The sequence below is a fragment of the Piliocolobus tephrosceles genome, chromosome 7 (assembly GCF_002776525.5).
Source record: "Piliocolobus tephrosceles isolate RC106 chromosome 7, ASM277652v3, whole genome shotgun sequence".
Lineage (NCBI taxonomy): Eukaryota > Metazoa > Chordata > Mammalia > Primates > Cercopithecidae > Piliocolobus > Piliocolobus tephrosceles.
Window position 1 is genome coordinate 69,222,154 of NC_045440.1, and position 21,150 is coordinate 69,243,303.

At 38.7% G+C, this 21,150-nt stretch overlaps 1 protein-coding gene across 1 annotated transcript in view; it reads left to right on the forward strand.

The window, feature by feature from the left end:
* PREX2 (phosphatidylinositol-3,4,5-trisphosphate dependent Rac exchange factor 2) overlaps positions 1-21,150 on the forward strand; it is a 286,976-nt gene that overhangs the window by 259,993 nt on the left and 5,833 nt on the right. The window contains exons 38-39 of the mRNA XM_023222397.3: positions 7,316-7,418; positions 14,547-14,614. Of these exons, the coding sequence (XP_023078165.1) occupies positions 7,316-7,418; positions 14,547-14,614 (171 nt within the window). The remainder of the gene's footprint in view (positions 1-7,315; positions 7,419-14,546; positions 14,615-21,150) is intronic.

The following is a 21,150-nucleotide window of genomic DNA, read 5'->3' on the forward strand; positions in this document are numbered from 1 at the left end:
CTGTCTGACAAGCCCCTGTGAGATGAACCCAGTACCTCAGTTGGAAATGCAGAGAAATCGCCCGTCTTCTGTGTTGCTCATGGTGGGAGCTGCAGACTGGAGCTGTTCCTATTCAGCCATCTTGGAACCTCGGTTTCAGTGTATTTTTCTTTCAGGGATAGTTTTCAGTGGTACCTTCGTAGGTAACATTATCAAGAACAATAGAAGTTTTCAAATTAATGTTTAATCCCACCTTCAATTTTAAAAATGTGGGGAAATAAAAAGTATCCCCTACTAAAGGTTACATTTCCTATTCGTAATTACTTTAAAAACTTGTTTTACTGCAACATCTACATAACATCGATTTATGGCAAATTGTTGTGACTACAAATTCAGAGATCATCACCCTAGATTTTCATGTGTTTTATTTAATGTGTTAGGGTCTGAGTAACCCTCCTCCACTAGTAATAAAAACATTTGGGGTTGCCCTCAGGAAATAGCAATATAACGATTAGCTACCAAGCAAAATATCAGTGTTCTGACAGTGAGCATGCTGAGAGCTGGCAAATAAATCCACAGTAGGAAAACAGAGCTCAGAACCATAAACCTCGAATAGTTCTGGTTTCCCATGTCATTTCATTGTGAGTTACAGTGTGGCCCAAAAGGGGTGTTACAGCTCCCCACGTGTTCAGTAAAATGCATTTCAGCCCTTGAGAGATTGGCTTCCTTGCTCAGTACACTTTGAATCAATATTAAATGAAGCAGTAGGCTTCTGGAGGTTTTGAAATATAGAACTGATTTTAGAATAAAATGGTTGTTTTTGTCTGTAATCGTGGTAAATGACCAAATGTAGGAAGCCTGTAGGTTTTGAGAGACTCTTCTATCTAATTTATTATAGAAATGTTATGAGTCATCTTAAAAGGGAGGGTTAACATGTAAACAATATCCGCTTTAAGTAAGAACTGATATCTTCAAAAGCGAACTAAATATAGTATAATGAACCTAAAGTTAGAAATGGTTGAAATACAATATTTTGCATTTTAGCCAATTTAGAAAACGAAGCTTTGTCTCTCCAGTGAGACTTAGTTGAGGAGGGGATGGGAGACACTTCTCTGGCATCTAGAAGTGGGGTTGGGAAACAGAAGACTAGTTCATATGCTTTTCCTGACCTTCCTTTAGTTTGCTACATAAAATAAACTCAAGATCTGATGTCTAAGATCAACTGGGACAAACACCTGAAAAAAAAAAATCACCAAGAATTTTATCAGCAAATGCCCAAATTATAGCCTGGTAGACTCTACTTTAACTGAACTTGGTTTTTAAAAGAAATATTGGCACACATTTGTCTTTAGCTTCATGTAATTATTGTAATCTTATAACATCATAATTTACTCCAGGGTTATTTTAGTGAGCACCTCTTTAGGATAAAAAGGACTATGAAAATATAAAGTAGAAACCTTTTAAATAGTGGAAATATGATGAGATTTGAGAAACTGTGATTTACTTGTGTTCCTTAAGTTTTTCCAAATAATGTACTCCCATAAAGAGAAGTCTCCTCTACACAGACTTACCATGGGCAGGGATCACACTCATCACTTCAGGTTTTTCTTGCTGTACTTTATGAGGTCAGTACGCCTGCTTTCCTCAATTCACAGGGGAGATGCAGGCTGAGAGTAGAAGTAACCTGGGTACAGCTCCATAAGACTGTCTTCAAACCCTTCTGTTGTCAGCTGCCATTTTGCCTTCGGAAAGAGGTTCCAAGATAGTTTGAAAGTAGTGAAAGACAGAGAATAAATGGACATGGGATTGGGGGAGGGGTTTGTACAGTGGTACTAAGCTGACTGAAAGCGGAAAGCAGTTGTGGGTTGTGGGGAGTAAGTAGGATACTGGGATAATGAGGTGGAAAGTGGGAGAGGATGAAGAGTTTGCCTTTGAAAATGTCACTGGAAAGCAACTGAAGATGCTTTGAATACAGTGTTGATAAACTGTTATGGTTGGGTACTTAGTAAATTACTTTGGTAATTTACTTAAATTGTTATTTGATATCATGTAAATATAGAAATGTTTTCATGTCAACCAAAGAAGTAACCAAACCCACTAACTCCTAAACTCTGATGCCCAAGGCTCTACATGTTTGAGCTGAGGCTGTTTCCCCAACCTCATCTCCTTCTCCCTGTGTGCACCGGCATATTGAGCTCCATACTTGTTCATGAGCAGACTGAACTGGCATTAACCTCAGGGCCTTTGTACTTACTCTCCTTGAAATGGACTTCCCCAAAACAGTACCTCCCTCTGCCATTACACCCTTTGCTAGTACCATTCCACTTTCTAATCTGCCACAAGATTTATTTTTTCTGGTTAAATCATTCCCACCTGGTATTATACATTTGCTTCTTTATTTTCTTTGTCCTCTCACTGAAATTTGATCATCAAAAGAGATAGGACTTGGCTTTGTTCACTGTTGCATCTCCTACACACTGGAGTAATGGAGATTTGGGGGTCTGAAGTTAAGTAAAATAAAGTCGGAAAGAATTTAGAAAATTATAAAACAAAATAGGAATGAAAGTTAATATTCAGAATATAAGAAAAAATAAATTGCTATGTATTTTTAAATTGTCAGATGCAAAAAAAAAAAGAAAGAAAGAAAGAAAAGAAAACTTCTCTAAGTTTCTTTAGCATATGAACCATGAATTTGAAAGAATATGCCACAGAGTAGTTTCTGGCTGTATAGTTTCAACCCTTTTGTCCTCCAGAACATAAATATTTCCCATCCTGGGGGCCTCAGGATATGGGCGTATTACATCATGACCTCTTTTCCCGCATTGGGTGATTGTGTACAATGGGCAGTAGGAATACTCTAGATGCCATTTCTACACAGAATACTACAATAACCCAGCCATAAATGAAAGTAATTATTGTCCAATAAATAGGTCCCAGCAAATCTAGCCTGAATGCATCCCAACTCAACTTTCTTCAGCTCAATTTCAAAAGTAACCACAGCCAATTGAACACTACCCGACATTACAGAAGGAAACTGGGGTGTAAAGAAGACAGCAGCTATGTCATTTGCAGTTAAAACATTTTGCTTCTGCACATTTGTAAAGGTATGTGACTATGTGAACACAGTGCTAAGGCCCCTCGCAGAACCTGGAAAGGGATTCGTACAAGTAAGGGGCCTGAAACCCAAGCTTTTGTAGCTCCACAGTAAATCCACTCCTGCCAGCAACTTATGGTATTTGTAGGTACAAAGTAGACAGTCAAAAAATGTTTGGCAAACTAATAAATGAGAGAAAGAATCATGCAATAAAATACATTTTAATATGTCTTCCTTAGCATTGCTAAATCACAGTGTCCTTCAAATTAAATGGAACCCATTAACTGTAGGTTACATTTATCACATTAAAACTGTGCTCAATAACTGAGTGGTTTGGGATCTGTTCTCAGTTCAAAATATGTCAAGGAGATTTATTAATTATCAGCACAGATATATTGACCTTTTCCTTTTTCTTCCTATGGGGAAATTAAACATTTCTATGTAACTTTGCTACCCTATCAAGCGTGCTTCCTCACATGTATACTCTAAGCAGAGCCATTACTTGGAATGTCTTTTTACTAAAATTATGGACAAACTTTCTTCAGTGCCTGTGTTACAATTGCCTTTTTATGAAGGACAAATACTACTCTGTGACATTTATTTCATTATTTTGTGGTTTCTAGGGAAAGAATTGTGTGAATATTTTTTAAGCGATGTTGTAGTAGAAGGAGCTGAAAAATTGAAGACCTATATTTTCCAGGTGGGGTAAAAATATAGATTTATTCAAATTTTAGTTTAATTGTAAAACAGAGTTCATATTAGAAAGAAGATTGGGGCATCAGGTAAGAAACCCCGTATTGGGCATGGTGGCTCACACCTGTAATTCCAGTACTTTGGGAGGCTGAAGCAGGTGAATCACTTGAGACAAGGAGTTCAAGACAAACCTGGGCAAAACAGTGAAAACCCATCTCCACAAAAAATGCAAAAGTTGACTGGATGTGGTGGTATATTCCTGTAGTCCCAGCTACTTGGAAGGCTGAGGAGGGAGGATCACCCGAGCCCAGGAAGTCGAAACTGCAGTTAGCTGAGATGGCGCCACTGCATTCTAGCCTGGGCAACAGAGTGAGACCCTGTCTCCAAAAAGGAAAGAGAAACCTCCTATTGAATGAGGGTTCCTGGCCTTTAATATTCTCCTTTCTTTCTCTTGCCCAGGGCTAGCATATCAGTCTCTCTGGTCATTAGAAAGTGCCCATAAAATCAAATGAGCTCTTGTAAACCTGCCTCTGAGTATATATTTATGTACCACTGAAAAATGGTGTGCCACTTTCTGGACCTGGAGTCCATCAGAGAATGCCAACATCAGAGTGTTTCTTGCAGATGCTGATTTTTTTCCACTTGGCATTCAAATTGAGATAGTTGGGAGAAGATGAAAAGCTATTGGGCAAATAATGGTATAGTGACAGAAAAGTGGCGGCCTTCCTGAGAGGCTTTCTTTCGCATGCTTAGTTTAGGAAAATGGAATTCTGTGATGCTGTGAGTGGAAATACAAGGCCTTGATTGGACACATCAACCATGATTCAAATTACAGGCAATATTTCCCACCTTTATGTGACTGCCTCTTTTTAACACTTTTTACTTTTTTAACATTTCAAATTAATTTTGGGGCCTAATTGGAAGATACATAATGGTTAGCACGAAAAGACAAATAAAGGTGCAACCATCTGTTTTTGAAATGCTGGGGAAAGAGAATATACATATCCATTTGAAGGCAGATTTTTCTCTTAGGTGATATGTGATTGATTGCAAGTCACACTTTGAGGTGTCCTTTCAGAGAGCATGTTCCTGGGCACATTCACTTCCTGATTGCAGTAAAATCTTTTAAAATCTCTGGCGGGTAATTTGCTGCTGTACTGCTGCTTACTACAACTTGAGGTAGGGAGAAAGAAACCAGTTTAAAAGGATTAAGAAAATGAATAATAATCATTGACTGTCTATTAAAAACCCTTCACAGTGTGTAGGTCTTGTTTATAAGTGAATACACGAGAAATAGAGCAAGCTGTACTTTATCAGTAAAGCACAGACATATTTCAGCATGAGTAGAAAAAGATAAAGATTTTTTTCCTCCCCTTGGCTTCATTCAGATGGTGTAATGAGCTTTATTGATTAAAATGTTAGGATCAATAAACATTTAAAATTGGAGTGGAGAAGACCTTAAGGAGAAAAAGGTTACCATCTGTTGAGTAAACTGGCAATTAAATGCTTTGTAGAAAACTGATTTTTTTTTTTCTTTTATTTGAGACGGAGTCTCCCTCTGTCGCCCAGGGTGGAGTGCAGTGGCGCCATCTCAGCTCACTGCAAGCTCCACCTCCCGGGTTCACGCCATTCTCCTGCTTTAGCCTCCTGAGTAGTGGGGACTACAGGCACCCCCCACCACACCCAGCTAATGTTTTGTATTTTTAGTAGACACGGGGTTTCACCATGTTAGCCATGATGATCTCAATCTCCTGACCTTGTGATCCACCTGCCTCAGCCTTCCAAAGTGCTAGGATTACAGGCGTGAACCACTGTGCCTGGCGGAAAACTGATTTTTTAAACATGAACTGTTAGTTATACTGCTTGGCCTTCATTGGCATAGACTGTTCTGCAGCTCGCGTGTACATGTAAAACAATATGCATTGTTATCAGACTCACACACTAAAAGTTTGTGAACATCATGTACAACTAGAACTTAATAATGAAACTTTAGCCCACCTGGACATGTGTTAATAATAATAATGAATTCTCTGCAATGGTAATGAGAAAGCTGCCTCTTGAGTCATTTAACAGCCAATGGAACTTACATATTTCTCCTTAGAATGCAATTATGTGTAATCACACAGTTGCACTTTGTGAGGTTCTAATACTACAACAGTAGTGTTTTAAATCCCTGTCTCCTCTTTTTCTTATCAGTGTCAAAACCTACCAAATGCATTGGACTTCTGTGTTAGAGCCTCATAACCAAGAACTTCCATGTTACAGCCTCATAACCAGTGAGTTAGATATTTCTCCCATAGAAACAATTGCACTGTAGAACTTACTTTTATTTGCAAGGAAAAATACTAGACAGATCTAGGAAAATACACAAATAAAACAACAAACTACAGGGAAGTAAATGCAAAAATAAGGAAAAGGCTAATTAAAATATGAATATGTTAAAAAAAACAAGTAAAACAAAATCCATTAATACAATTTTAGGAGAAGCATCTAAAATTGACAATTTTTATGAAATGCATGCAAAAGATACTCTTAAATGAACAATTCAGAGACCGGCACCTGAAAATGTTAACAAATAAACATAGGCTTTAAGGGGTACTTCAGAGATCAATGTGGAAGAACATAAAAGAATGCCTTAAAGAGAAGGAAAAGAACAGCCAGGCACAGTGGTTCACGCCTGTAATCCCAGAACTTTGGGAGTCCATCCTGGCCAACATGGTGAAACCCCATATCTACCAAAAACACAAAATTAGCCGGGTGTGGTGGTACGCACCTGTAATCCCAGCTAGTTGGGAGACTGAGGCAGGAGAATTGCTTGAACCTCAGCGGCAGAGGTTGCAGTGAGCTGAGAATGCGCTACTGCACTCCAGCCTGGCAACAGAGCGAGACTCCGTCTCAAAAAAAAAAAAGAAAGAAAGAAAAGAAGAGAAAGAGAAGGAAAAGAACAAAAACTCACCAGTCACTAAATGCTGGTTAGAATACTTCTCTCAGGGCTACTCTGGGTATCACATTTCTATATAACTAGTTACCAGTTCCTTTTGGAACTTTTACAAATGCGCTTTTAGATTGGGTCCAATAAACACATTTAAAAAAATCAATTCTGACCTCAATAAATAGTAATTTCACTGTTTATTCTTCTACAATATTTGTGCATGAATCACTATAAATCTATTAATTATCAATATCTAGAAGTTAATGATAAATATTGTTTAGTCATTTCTTCTAAATTACATGAAATATCTTTAAAGAATAATATTCAGTAATAAAACTTGTTCTAATTCTGGTTATTTAATTTTCTGTAGATAAGTGCTCTTATAAACATAGTTCATCATGGGTTTGTTTTAAATTTAAATACTTAATTTCTGACCCCAGTAGTGTACCTTTATATCTATTTTTAAACTGGTGTTCTATGTAGAAAAATCAGTGGTTCATTGTCTAGACACTTTTATTTTGGCTGGTGCCTTCTGATTTTGCAATTAGTAATCCACATCATCCCAAAGGGTGTATCAGGAACCATGGGGTCTGACTTGCTCTTGCCTTGGCCCCCAGGTGCACCCTGAGCGTGACGCTGGAGCAAGCCATCATTTTGGCCAGAAGCCACGGACTGCCACCTCGCTACATCATGCAGGCTACAGATGTGATGCGGAAGCAGGTAGGTCTCATGGAGATTTGAGAGAGTTGTTTTGTAGGCCCTGGACTTGAAGATTCCTTTGTTCATTTATCAGGGGTCTGACAGGTGCCTGAATGTGATGTACAGTTTACTAGGCTCAGAGGTAACTCTTGAATGAGAAATGCTCCCAGGGAGAAGATGCCGCAGGCACCAGTCTGAGGTTCTGCAAGAATCTTAGAGAACTCTGGAAAAAGGGATGTCTACGCAGTAATCTGCAGGCAGAAAGGGACTTGGCTAAGTGGAATAAAGTAGCAGTGAATTTGGCGTTTATGTAAGGAACAAGTAAAAGGACATATGGCATTTTTTGGCAATTGTTAGTGGTAAAGCTTGAGGTGGAGAGGGACGGGGGCAAGGAAGAAGAGGAAAGAATTGAGGGTCCTGCTGGCTCCTGGTGACTGCCAAGGGACTTTCATGCCATACTCAGCATGTACATTAATCCAAGGATAAAGCACTTACCTCGAATTTTCCTTTAGGGGATAAATAGCAGTCTTTGGACTGTCTTCGGGTCACTGGAGTACTTACAGGCGAGAATATACTCTCTTATAAATAGAATGAACTTTATTCTATACAGTAGCCCAATAGTATTCTAAGTGTGGTGGTTTAGTTTTTAACTCTTAAAGTTATTTTTAAAAATGCACTAAGCTCCAATTTACTAACTATGAAAATGCGCTTAATCTAGCAGAAAAGATACTTAACCTACAGAAAGACAAATCAAAAGACACAAATGTTATATGTTATTCTACCATCTTTTCTTTGGGCAACCAAAAGAAATTGATTTAACAAATTTCTCTACTTGCTGACTTGGTTTGAGTTGCCCAGTGACAGTGAGTGATTTAGTTTTTAAGATATGCTTTGTAATCATGACTACTTTGTTTATTGGAAGCTTAGTGTCTAACTCCCAGGCAAACATATAAATCCCTCTGGGCTTGCTCCCAAGACTGTATTGCAGAATGCCAACAAAGCCCATGAAAAAATCAACTGAAGAGGCCAACATCAAGCTGGTGTCTTCAATGCAGAGATCAGGCACAGGGAGAACATATACATTGGTACTTCTGGTTAGGGCTCAGGAGCTGAAGATTGAAAACCAGGATCTTAGAAGGTCCAAGAGAGATTTGTTAAGTAAAGGTTAGAAATAAGAAGCATGTGACGTACTGTGGGCCAGCTGGAAAGGGTAAACACAGATGTGATTTGCCAGAAGATTTAGGAAGGACTTTTTGGATATATAAACAAATTATGTTTCAAAAAGTAGATCCAGGTAAACTTATGATTATCCATATCACAGTTGAGATTTAAGTTGCTAAGAAATACAGAAAGAAATTAATCACCTTTCTGTTTGATCATGTTGCTTATTGGAGTAGGTTTGTGGGAAGACTTGGGAAGGGCCATCTCAAAATTATAGCTTATGACAAGCAAAAGAAACTGGAATTTACTTTCTTTTAGAATATTCCACTAAGGAGGTAGTTATGAGTTGGTGACATATCCATTTCTACCTTATAGATTTGAATAGTCATAATCATATTGAGTACTTTAACTTTTTAAAACTAAAAATGGAAATAGAGAAAATAAGAGACAAAGTAATATTGATATTATGTAGGCCCCAATGACTCACTTAACTGGTGTAAAGCTCTTTAAAATACAATGTAAATTATATTTATATAGTATTATTATATTGTTGTATATAAGTATAGTATAATTTTAAAAGTCATGGGATTCCTTATAAAATTCGTGAACCTCACTATTTTGTCAGTATATATCATTTGTTCTTCCCCCGAATTTTTTTAAAAAATGAATACATTTGGAATAGGTAGCTTTCTTCCTTTGTTATTTGTTCCTCTGTCCCAAGTTGTGACGTCCCAATGGCTATGAGAGGCAAAGAAATAAGGTTTAACTTCTTTGTGAAAGATCATAGAGTCTGGGACCCTCTTTTAAGGAAACTGGGCAGACTGGTGACCCCAGAGATTTCTTCAAAAGTCCTCCTGTCGCCGATTCTCCTTCCAGTGTTCAGCAGTAGCAGACAGTGAGATTTGTGGCTGAGGTCCAATCCACAAGCCAACTCTTACCTACTTATGATTTGAGCAGTTAGAATACAAGTCTGAATGAAAGGTCTAGCTTGAATTTTCTCTCCTTTTTACCTTTCAACCTCAGGGCAATTACTTAACCATTTAGACTCAGCTGTTTAGAGACCAAGTGGTTAGATAGTTGTCATCTTCAGTATATATTGAGGTATTTGCATTATTGCATTATCAAATTTGTATTGATATATTAAAGAATAATATTTAGTATCTATTACAGTTTTACAATATATAAATGAATAATATAATGAAAAAACTAAGATTATTTAGTTTTTTTGAGAATAAGAAGCTTTTTGGCATGATTTATTGTTCTTATTTATAATTTCAGTATTGTTTTCCTCTACAGATTTTGGGTATATACTTTTCATAGAGCTGTTATTTTAACTCACTGCTTGAGTTTGAAGGAAAGATAAAAGACAGAAGAGAAGGGTACTATGTCTTTCACGATGTTTTGCTAATGATTATAACAACCTTAGGCATCACTTTATGTAACCAACTGATTTGATTAATAAAAGGCTTGCAGTAGAAACTGTCATTTACATTATAAATTTAAATTTTTCTATGCCATAAATTATATATTCCTAGTGTTCTTTGATGGCAGCCTAGAACAAATGTCTTCTTTTTTTGTTTTTTTTTTTTTTGAGACAGAGTCTCGCTGTATCGCCCAGGCTGGAGTGCAGTGGCCGGATCTCAGCTCACTGCAAGCTCTGCCTCCCGGGTTCACACCATTCTCCTGCCTCAGCCTCCTGAGTAGCTGGGACTACAGGCGTCCGCCGCCTCGCCCAGCTAGCTTTTTGTATTTTTTAGTAGAGACGGAGTTTCACTGTGTTTGCCAGGATGGTCTCTATCTCCTGACCTCATGATCCGCCCGTCTCGGCCTCCCAAAGTGCTGGGATTACAGGCGTGAGCCACCGCGCCCAGCCACAAATGTCTTCTTAACCTTTTAAATAAAGACTGGGATTCCAAAGTATCCTGACCCCTTACCTTCAGTATCAAAGCATCACACTGGGCACTGAGAACAAAGACATGAGGTCGATGTGGTCCTTGCCTAATCTCACGGTGGACACATGCATAGGAAAATCACCATGTCACCGGCACAGGCAAGCAAGTCTCTATAGGGTAACTAACCTCAGCTTATCAAGAATCAGAACAGGAAGCAAATGAGTAGACTGAGCCCCTCCCTGGCTGGGATAAGTCTTACTCATTTTTGTATCACAGTTTCCCAAAATAGTACCTAGTACAAAGTAAATGCCAAAAGATGTTTGTTCAATGATTTCATTCTAACTAGGATAGCTGGAGAAGGGCTTCCTGCAGAAGATGAATTTATGATAGGGACTAAGAGCACAGAGTAAGTTTTTGTTTTGTTTTAGATTTAAGGGGTACATGTACTGGTTTGTTACATGGTTACGTTGCATAATGCTGGGATTTGGACTTCTATTGAACCCATCACCCCAACAGTAAACATTATACCCAATAGGTAATTTTTTAATCCTGTCCCCCATCCTTCCTCTCCCCATTCGGAGTCCGCAGTGTCTGTCGTTTCCATCTTTACGTCTATGTGTACTCATTGTATCGTCCCCACTTAAAAGAGAGAACATGCAGTATTTGATTTTCTATTTAAGTGTTAATTCACTTAGGATAATGGCCTCCAGCTGCATTCAGCGTGCTGCAAATAACATGATTTTATCCTTTTTATGGCATATAGTATTCCATGGTGTATATGTAGCACGTTTTTTATCCAACCTACTGTTGATGGGCACTTAGGTTGATTCCATGACTTTGCTATTGTGAATAAAAGAGAACAGACTCGTGAGCCAAGCAGCCACAATTTGAATTCCAACTCCAGTGTTAACTATCTGGGTGATTCAGGGGAATATTCTTAGCCTCTTTGGTACTTAGTTTCATCAGTATTAAAACAAGGATAATAATAGTACTTGTTTCATAGTGTTGTTGTGAGGATTAAATAAGTAAATATACTTAATGTACTTAAAACAGTGCCTGATACGGTGAGTGACCAATCAGTTATTAACTAAGATGATATTTGATTTGGAACTTGGGAGATAAATATGATGCAGACAGGACGGGAAGGGGACAGGAAGAGTGTTTAAGTAGAGGGAGCAATATAAGCCAGAGTGTAAAAACGCAAGTAGCTGGAATGTTGAGTTTATGAACAATATAGATGAATTTAAAGTGAAATGTGCCAACTGATGTCTTCACCATGACAAGCATCAGTTTTATTTGAAACCTTTTAAGAAAGCAAACATTTTTCTTAATGGAAATACTATAAGGCTATAGAAAAAAAGCATTGTACACAAATACTGCACACTAGTTAGTAAATCTGTTTTTCACAGGGTATGATTTAGGAATTCTAAAACTAATTTATGTGTTACTAAGAATGAACAAATAAGTCATTGCAAATAACAAGAAGCTGATTTCTCATTGTCTGAGGAAAAAGTTACAAATAAGGAAAGGAAGAAGGCTGGAATCTGGAATGAACCCTATGCTACTGGATTGAAATCACATGTATCAGTATGAACTGATAAATACACATACAAATATGGATAGATGTAGAAATGAATATAGATGTATGAGTATGTTTGTATATGTAAATTAGCCCTGCCTGCTGGAAAGGCCTAGTTATCCTCCCAGTAGTAAAGAGCTCACTCAGTGTCTAAATCTTGGCTTCTAAATACCATTCCCAAATAAAAATAGCCAGGACCCCTTGGAGAAATGGTAAATTACCAGATGAGACAAGAAAGACAAGTCTGGAACAGCTTGAGGTGCCAGAAAATAAAGAAGTGCTAAACAATGATGGCAGCGTATTAAAAAGGCACAAGAAACAACCAGAAAGAGCTCCCAGTGGCCAAAACTGAAACAATTTTAGCAAAAAAAAAAAAAAAAAAAAAATAGTAATAATGTAAGTATTGGATTATATCTCATGGAATAAAATAATTTTGAGTCCACACTGATTTAAATACATACTTGAATAAATAAATAATTTAGAGAGAAGAGATTACTCTTTTTAACAGAATTCCAGTCCATAACAAAACAGTATTATTGTTGTAGACAAGATACAGCAACGGAGGCTAAAATCAGTGAGTGAAAGTTTGAAGAGAAACAGGATATTGCATAGTCTCATATTATATCCCCAAACATATTTATTAACTACAGAAAAAAAAAGCAATGATTAACTTTACAGTGGCAAAATCTGGCAGACACCAAAGTGATCAAAGTTAATGTTAGCAGTGATAAGATATGACGACATCCTCTATCCCCTGATAGGATGCACTGAGAAGGGCATGACATCACTTCTGTGATTTTCTTGCCCCTAGTGCATTTCCTATTTCTAATCGTGAGCAAACATCAGGCACACCCAAACTGAGACATTTTGCAAAGTAATGACCAATACTTATCAAGAGTGTTAAGGTCATGAAAGGCAGGAAGGACCTAAGGAACTAGCAGAGATTGGAGGGGAGTAAGGAGACATGTAAGCAAAAGGCAATATGGGATCCTAGGTTGGATCTTAGAACAGAAAAGATACCTTAGTGGGAGAAAATGAGGAAATTTGAATAAGATGTGCAGTTTAGTTGATAATATTGTACCAACATTAATTCTTGGTTTTAATAATCATACTGTGGTTAAGTGAAGAGTTAACATTAGGGGAAGCCACATGGAGTATGTAAAGTCTCAGTTCTGTCTGTACTTTTCTCTAAGTGTAAAATTACTTCAAAATAAACAGTTTTCTTTGTTTGTTTCTTTGTTTTTGTTTTTAAAGACTGGTCAAGTGCAGTGGTGGAAAGTGGGGAAAGGGCAGAACGATGAGTTCAATTGATCTGTAACTGTCTGTGAACAGCCAGTTGAGATAACTGCTTTTGGATTAGCCAAAATAGTTTTTCTTAAGTCTATAATTGCAATTCCTAAATTTCTTCCCACGTTTCTTTTTGATGCCACACTCTCTTCCCTATTTGTTTTCCTATTTTACATCCTTTTTGAGAGAATATGTTCTTTTTTTCCTTCTTTTTATCTTGTTTCTTTCCTTAGTTCAGAATGTAGTAGCTGGAGAGAGAGTTTCAGAGTTTTTGGACAACTCTCCTTAATCTATTCCAAACCCCAAACTCTGGTATTTGGTCCTATGTAGTAATTAATTTTTATGAGGAACTAAAGTGATTATAACTTCATTCATGAACTTGACAGACTGTGAAGACTTTTTCATTGCCAGAGTAGATTGTATTGTAAACTCTGAGGCAGAATTACTAGATTTCATAGATCTGCATGGACATGACTTGTCCAGAAATTGTTTCAGAAGTAGTTAAGAAAATATTGTTTTGCTATGTACTAGTAAACTTAAAATAGTTAATGATTCAGGTAAGAAAAAAAACAGGTGTGATAAAACCATGATTTCTGTTCCAGAAAAGTGGTAACACAGAGCAGGTATTTATGGTCTGCTCATTTACTATTTTCAACATCTTTTTAAAATTTTTATTTATTTTTATTATTTTTCTTTTTTTTTTTTTTTTGAGACAGAGTCTCTCACTCTGTCTCCCAGGCTGGAGTGCAGTGGCATAAATATAGCTCACTATAGCCTCAACCTCCTAGGCTCAAGCAATCCTCCCACTTTAGCCTTTCGAGTAGCTGGGCCCACAATCGAGTAGCCATGCCTGGCTAATTTTTGTATTTTTTTAGAGACCGTCTCACTGTGTTTCCCAGGATGGTCTTGAATTCCCAGGCTTTAGTAATCCTTCCACCTTGGCCCCTCAAAGTGCTGGAATTACAGGCATGAGCCACTGTGCCTGGTCTGTTTTCAACATCTGAAGTATTGATTGCTTCTAGGAATAAAGACAAAGCAACATAACAGGACATTTTTATTAAAAGCATTAACTTTGAAAATGCTCTGATGGTGATATCTGTCTTTCTCTTGGCTAATCTCCCTTGATGTTAAAGACATTGTTGGAATAAGTATCCTACACATAGATGTTAATGGTGTGTTAAATTATTACTAATCCACTGTAGGGATAAAAATGATTTTCCTGACTTTCAGGGAGCAAGAGTTCAGAACACAGCGAAGAATTTGGGAGTCAGAGACCGGACCCCACAGTCTGCACCAAGGTAAGTGCCTCCCCTGCTGTGCCCTTGCCCGAAAGATTTGCCAGCATTTTCCCAGCAGCGTCCCTCCGCTAATGCAATTGATCTAGGATGTGCCCCGTGTCGTACTGATTGTAATTATGGAGATTGCCCTTGAAACACCCAATGGCTAAGTGTGATTACACATAAATGCTCTCAGAAATAAAAGGATATTATTCTATTTTGCAAGTACTATCATGAATTCAAAAAGAAAAGCTCACACAGGCACTGCTAAAATTTGAAATCCAGCCATGCCAAACAACGAAAATGACATTTTCATTTATACTTCTGTGACTGTACATGCTGTTCCTTCTAGCATGATTGCCTTTCCTATATGTGTTTGTATGGAAAACTCCTATTTCACTGCAAAACCTAACTTAGATGTCATTTTCCCCTTGGAGTCTTGCTTGAGTTTCCTTCCTCTTTGTAGTCCCTTAGCATCTTTCATATTGACCTATGATAAACTTTATCATATTTTGTTGCAATATATTGTCACATGTTCCTTTGCCCAACCTGAATATGAGTTTTCTGGAGGCAGATAATTTTTTTTTTTTGGATTTTATTTATTACTCATCATAGTAAACATCAAATATCTGAACAGATTTCAAGAATATCTGAATGAAGAAATGAATAAATGAGATTTTGTTTGTTATCTCAAATATTTACAGTTCATACAGCATCATAAGAAAGGACTCCCATTGACTTTAAAATAAATGAACATAAATAATAGTCATCAGGGAAATGCTCTGGTTTTAATTTCCCTGGTGATAAGAATAGGCAACCATCCATCTTGAAGTGAGGAAAAGCTAAATAATTTCTTTTACATTTGATTGCTTTTATACATTTGTATTTTAACAAAAAATAGGCTCTTCCAAACACTGCCACAGACAAAACACTATTTCCCTTTACAGAGCAGTTACCAGAGTGGGAATGATGGCTGCAGCATTTATGAAGTAATATTTCATTCTGAAAAACCATGTGGGTAGTGAAAGTGCTTTCAAAGGGAAAACATATTTTCCCCCTGAAAATGGATGGAGCACTCATGTTCTAATTGCATTTATTTTTAGTGCTGACTCCTAACTCTATTTCATCCTCAAGTTTTGTTAATGTTGTCTTTCACAGTTGATTAGGTTAGAATGTAAGGCTTTCTATTGCTAAAGGATTATTTTTACATACCCATTCTCCATCCAGCACCTTGGGAGGCATGGTATGTTTGGATGATAGACCCAGTGAAGTATTAAAATTCCAATAAGAAAACAAGATCATGGCTCAGCAAGGTGTTCTTAGCTAGACCTATAAACGCTAATAAACCGTGAGGTGAGGATCAGACTTCAGCACCCTGATCAATAAACCAATATGCAAGCTGAACACAAGAAAAGAAACCATATTGGGTTATGTTGAAAATAGTTGAAATGAAACTCAATAAAATGAGCCAGCCATAAAGTTGACATTGTCTACAAGGGAGTAATAGGCCTGAGAGAGAAAGCAAGAGTAATTTTTAAAATTTATTTTATTTATTCTTTCATTCATTCTGCAAATATTTATTGAGGACCTCAGAAATGCAAAGCACTCTGCTATGCCCCAGGGAGAGTATAAACCTGAATTAGAAGTAGCCCTGGCCCTCACAGAGTTTTCAGTTAAAAAGATGAAGCGAAGAAGGTATAATTACAAGGAAAGGTAGAAAACAGGAATCACTCTGTGGAGGGTGCAGAGAGAATGCCAAGGAGCACAGAGGGGCTGGGATCGCTCCCAAATGAGAACCTAGACTCCAGCCCCAAAGACAGTGAGTTGAAGAACACATTTGGCAATCACAGTGAGGCCATCCATGGGCAAAGCTGGGATCATGTTTCTGGAAACATCTTAATGGAGCTGAAGTTTGCTATCTCTGTCTGAGATACTATTTGTTTCAAATCCTCAACCCATCCCTATCAGAGTTTTTCTCTCACCAACCACTTGACTTTTAAAAACATTTACTCAGAGCACATATATTGAATTTCTGCTATGTGTCTTTAGGTGCCAGGCCCCTTGCTAAGAGCTAGAGGACAAAAGACATAGTGTCCTCCACCATTTGTTGAAGTGCAGTAGAGCAACAATGGAATAGAATGAAAATAGTACACAGTGTGTGATGGAAATAGGCACAGATTGTCATGAGAACACAGAGAAGGGACATAATGCAGCCTAACGACAGAGAGAAGAGGTCACAGAATACTCCTGGGCCTGTCAGCATTGTAATGCATGTCCCATACTGGGGATGCAATAGTACCAAGGACCACAGAAGACATGATGTTCTGAGAACTACGCCTAGACCTCAATGACTGGTGGTTGAATGTGATTCAAGTATAATGTGAAGTGAGGCTGGAGATGTAGGTCAGGGCCAGATCAGAAGAGACTTTTAGGAGTACAGAAGAGTTTTGATTTTAACTTGAAGACACTAGGGAGGCATGCATAAGCAATCTTCCTATCTGGAAGATTTGAATTTTAGAATTTATCTCTGGCAACATCAGGAGGGCCCATTTGAGGACAGCTAAGACTGAAGCAGGAGCTTAAAAAAAGATTATGGTGTATTGAAGCCAAGATGAGAGGATGGATTAGAGAGATATTTAGAAGACAGAATCAATAGTCTTTGGACACTAATTGGATAAGGGAGTTTAGGGAAAAGGAAGATTCTAGGATGACCACCAAATCTTTGGCTTGTATAATGAGATGCTTGTGGTTCTTTCCCCTGAGACAGTGGGCACAGAGGGGAAGCACGCGCACGGGGAGGAGATGGGGAGCTCAGATTGGTAGTACTGAGATTGAGCATCAATCGTCATCCCTGGAGAGGACATTGTGGACAGTGGGATATACTGGTCGAAAGCCAAGGAGAAAAGAATAGGTGGCGCTATAGACCTATGAGTCTTCGATATTTAGGAGGTAGGTGAAGACACAGAAATCAATTTCGTTAAGACGATGAATAGGTAAGAGAGATGAGAGAAGGTCAGGACACGCTCAGGAAATGTCAGCACTGAAGAGAAAGCAGAGGAAGTGGGGCTACAGAATCCAAAGTGAGCCATGGACTGGAGGTGGTTGTTCTGGAATTCAAAAAGGAGCAATCAGCCATAGTCACACTGCTGAGAGAGTGAACATAATAATTTAGGAAATCAGAAAGCTAGAAAGCAGAGTATCAGAGTTTAATAATTCTGAGGTAGGTAAAGCCTGCTCTGGGGAGGGATGTTTCTTGGACACCCTTGGCTCCAATGCATTTTGTATCCTCCCCTTTAGCAACCTGTGTCTAAAAGATGTGTCCAGAACTGCTTTTGGCATTGGAGTATTAAGATGGATGAGAAACACTTCATGCACTCAAAGATCTTGCAGCCTAGTAGAATACAAAGACAAAATAAATTTAGAGAATCAAGTGAATGGGTATTGTGATAGGATAGAATGGGTATGTGAGGAGGGAGTACAAAGGACCTTCCCCCTCCCAGCTTCATACATTGGCTCTTCAGGGCAATAAGCTTCTATTCCTCAAGAACCAAATATTACATTCCAGATGTCAGACTGCACATCCAGCACACTGGCTTTGTTCTCTGCTATGTCACAAAATCTGGAACTCTTGTGCTATGAAAACCTGATTTTCTTTACTTGTTTAATCAGGAGGGGGCATTCTATAGTGGTTAAAAGTGAAAAAAATGGGCTGAGCATGGTGGTTCATATGTGTAGTCCCTGCACTTTGGGAGGCTGAGGTGAGAGAATTGCTTGAGACTGGGAGTTCAAGACCAGCCTGGACAACAAAGCAAGACCCTGTCTTTACATAAAATAAAAAATAAAAAATGGCAGGGTGCGGTGGCTCCTGCCTGCAATCCCAGCACTTTGGGAGGCCAAGGCAGGTGGATCATGAAGTCAGGAGATCAAGACCATCCTGGCTAACATGGTGAAACCCCATCTCTACTAAAAATTTAAAAAAATTAGCCAGGCATGGTGGCAGGTGCCTGTAGTCCCAGATACTTGGGAGGCTAAGAGAGGAGAATCTCCTGAACCCAGAAGGCAGAAGGCAGAGGTTGCAGTGAGCCAAGATTGCGCCACTGCACTCCAGCCTGGGCAACAGAGCGAGACTCTGTCTCAAAATAAATAAATAAATAGCCGGGCATGGTGCTGTCTGCCTGTGGTCCAACCTACTCAGGAGACTGAGATGGAAAGATAGCTTGAGCCTTGGAGGTTGAGGCTGCAGTAAGCTATGGTCGCACCACTGCACTCCAGCCTGGGAGACAGAGTGAGACCTTGTCTCTTAAAGAAAAGAAAAAGAAAGAAAGAAAAAGTAAAAAATAAATGGCTATGTGACCTTATTTAGTCGGGATTTTTTTTCCTCTCTGAGACTCACTTTTCTCATTTGTGAGATGGGGAAAATTGCCTTGGGACAGAGTATGATTGATGCTTTAACCTTGAAAGAGGCGTTTACTTTGTGGTCTCCTTTCACGTAGCTTTTATTTTTGCTATGTAGAAACGTGAAAGGCACCATCTATAGCATGAAGTTGGAAAGTTCTACTCTTGGCAGATTTGCATTTGGGCAGGAAATTTGGGCTACCTGAGCTCAAACAAGAATAGGAGAAAGAAGGCCAAAAACAAACCGTTTTCATGCAGGGCCACTGATGTGCATAGGTGGAATGAGAATACAAAAGGGCCCCAAATGATGGGCAGACCAAGGCCTCACATTACCCAACAATTTATCTGCCAAAATATAAATGTTTCAGTGCAGGATGAAAGTCCAACTCTTACCTATTACAGTTCACTTAGAAACTTCATCTGCCTGTTCTAAATTCCCAGAGCTCTGCAATTTCCATTACAAATGTGTCTGAACTCAAATAACCCTGAGTCACTTCCAAGAAGCCTCACAGAAGCTGAATCTGCCCAGGTCCACAATACCCAGAGCTATTATTTCATTAGGTGATCACAGGGAGTAGCCTTTTCTTCAATTTGCAAGGCAGACATTTCAAAGACTCGTCTACCCAGTGCTATTAGTTACATTACGTGGAAACGTGCTGAGCAAGGTAATGGAATGTGATGGCTCAGCCCAGATCTCATGGGGCAGGACTTTCGCCACCCATCTTCCCATTCCTGTCCTACGTGACTAAGCCCACTGTGCCTTTTCAATCATTAGGTAGCACTGTTAGGGAAATAAGAGGAAGGAAATTAAGAAGAAAAAGAACCTTCTTATTTCATTATCCCAGCCCTGGGAATGCAATTTGAAGTAACACCATATTCTTCAGCTGCAAAAGAACCTCTGAAGTACATTGGGTCAATTTAATGTATTCTTTTCTCTGGGAAGGATGACATAAGCTTTTTCTGATGTGAGATGTCTTTATTTTAGTATTTGCCTCTTGCATGGAGATAACATGTAGAGCATAAACCACCTTCCAGACTTGAAATACATTTCGCAAACCTCCAAAGTCAATAGCTTCTTCTACATGTTCTCATACCAGGAAAGCTCATTTTGTTAACCAGGAGTTATAACTCAGTATTAAATCTTGCTGATTCTTCTCCTTTGATCTCTAATTAGCATGGGATTAAATGTCAAAGGGAGAGGAATTTTATAATTTACTAAATTGGTCAACAATTCATTGAAGCTGTCTTCAATTTAGTCGGTAAAAGGGATTGAATCACCATAGGTAGTCCTGGGTTTGGAGTGCTGTTATGAAAAGATGCCAAGTGGAAATCTGCACCTTATATTTTGACATCATTAGTCCAAGCTCTGCAGTGGGACCAGTGGGACCATGGGTGCCGTTTAGAGAACAGGCCTAGTCCAATCCAGCATTTTAGTTCAGCCAAGCAATCTCTCAGGATATGCTGTAAGTAATGCGCATGGCCTTGAGATCACTAGGGCTATCAGGCAGCTATTATGTTCCCTTTTACTTTGGTTCTGCTGTTATCATTTAAACACTCAGGAGAACGCGGAGCACCAGACCTTGTGTGACCCTAGTTAAATCCCCTGAGTTTTCCTTGAATGCTGCATAGTCTTGAACAACTAGACCCGGGCTGCAATGGGAGGCATTTCCAGGCATCTCTATGGTTTAAGTGGATTCCTTGACCCACTTGGAGAGCCCATAGTCAGGTGAGTGGGCCCTGCGCAGAGCTGGGCAATTCGTCCTTAGGAAACTCTAGCCAATTGTGCCTTTGAGATTTAGGTCTCAGGAATCTTGCCATGTCAGCCTATCCACAGCCAACTGCGGGCACTCTGGGGATACTACAAAATGAAGCACATTTCTAAAACAAGTCAGAAAATCAGTAGACCCCTATGAGATAGGTGCTATCTTGCTACAAGAAAATCATGATAGACATGATGGTAATTATCATAATAATATCATTTCCTGGAATCCAGAGAGCAGGTTTTACCACGAGTGTGGTGAACAGCCTGGGTGGTTGGCATTGGAGAAAAAGCAGCAGGTTTAAAACCTTCAGCATTGCTTCATCCACAGCCATGAAGATGTGCAAAGGGGCACTGGTGTTTTCTAAACCATAGAATCTAATTTTTGGAGTTTGCTAATTCA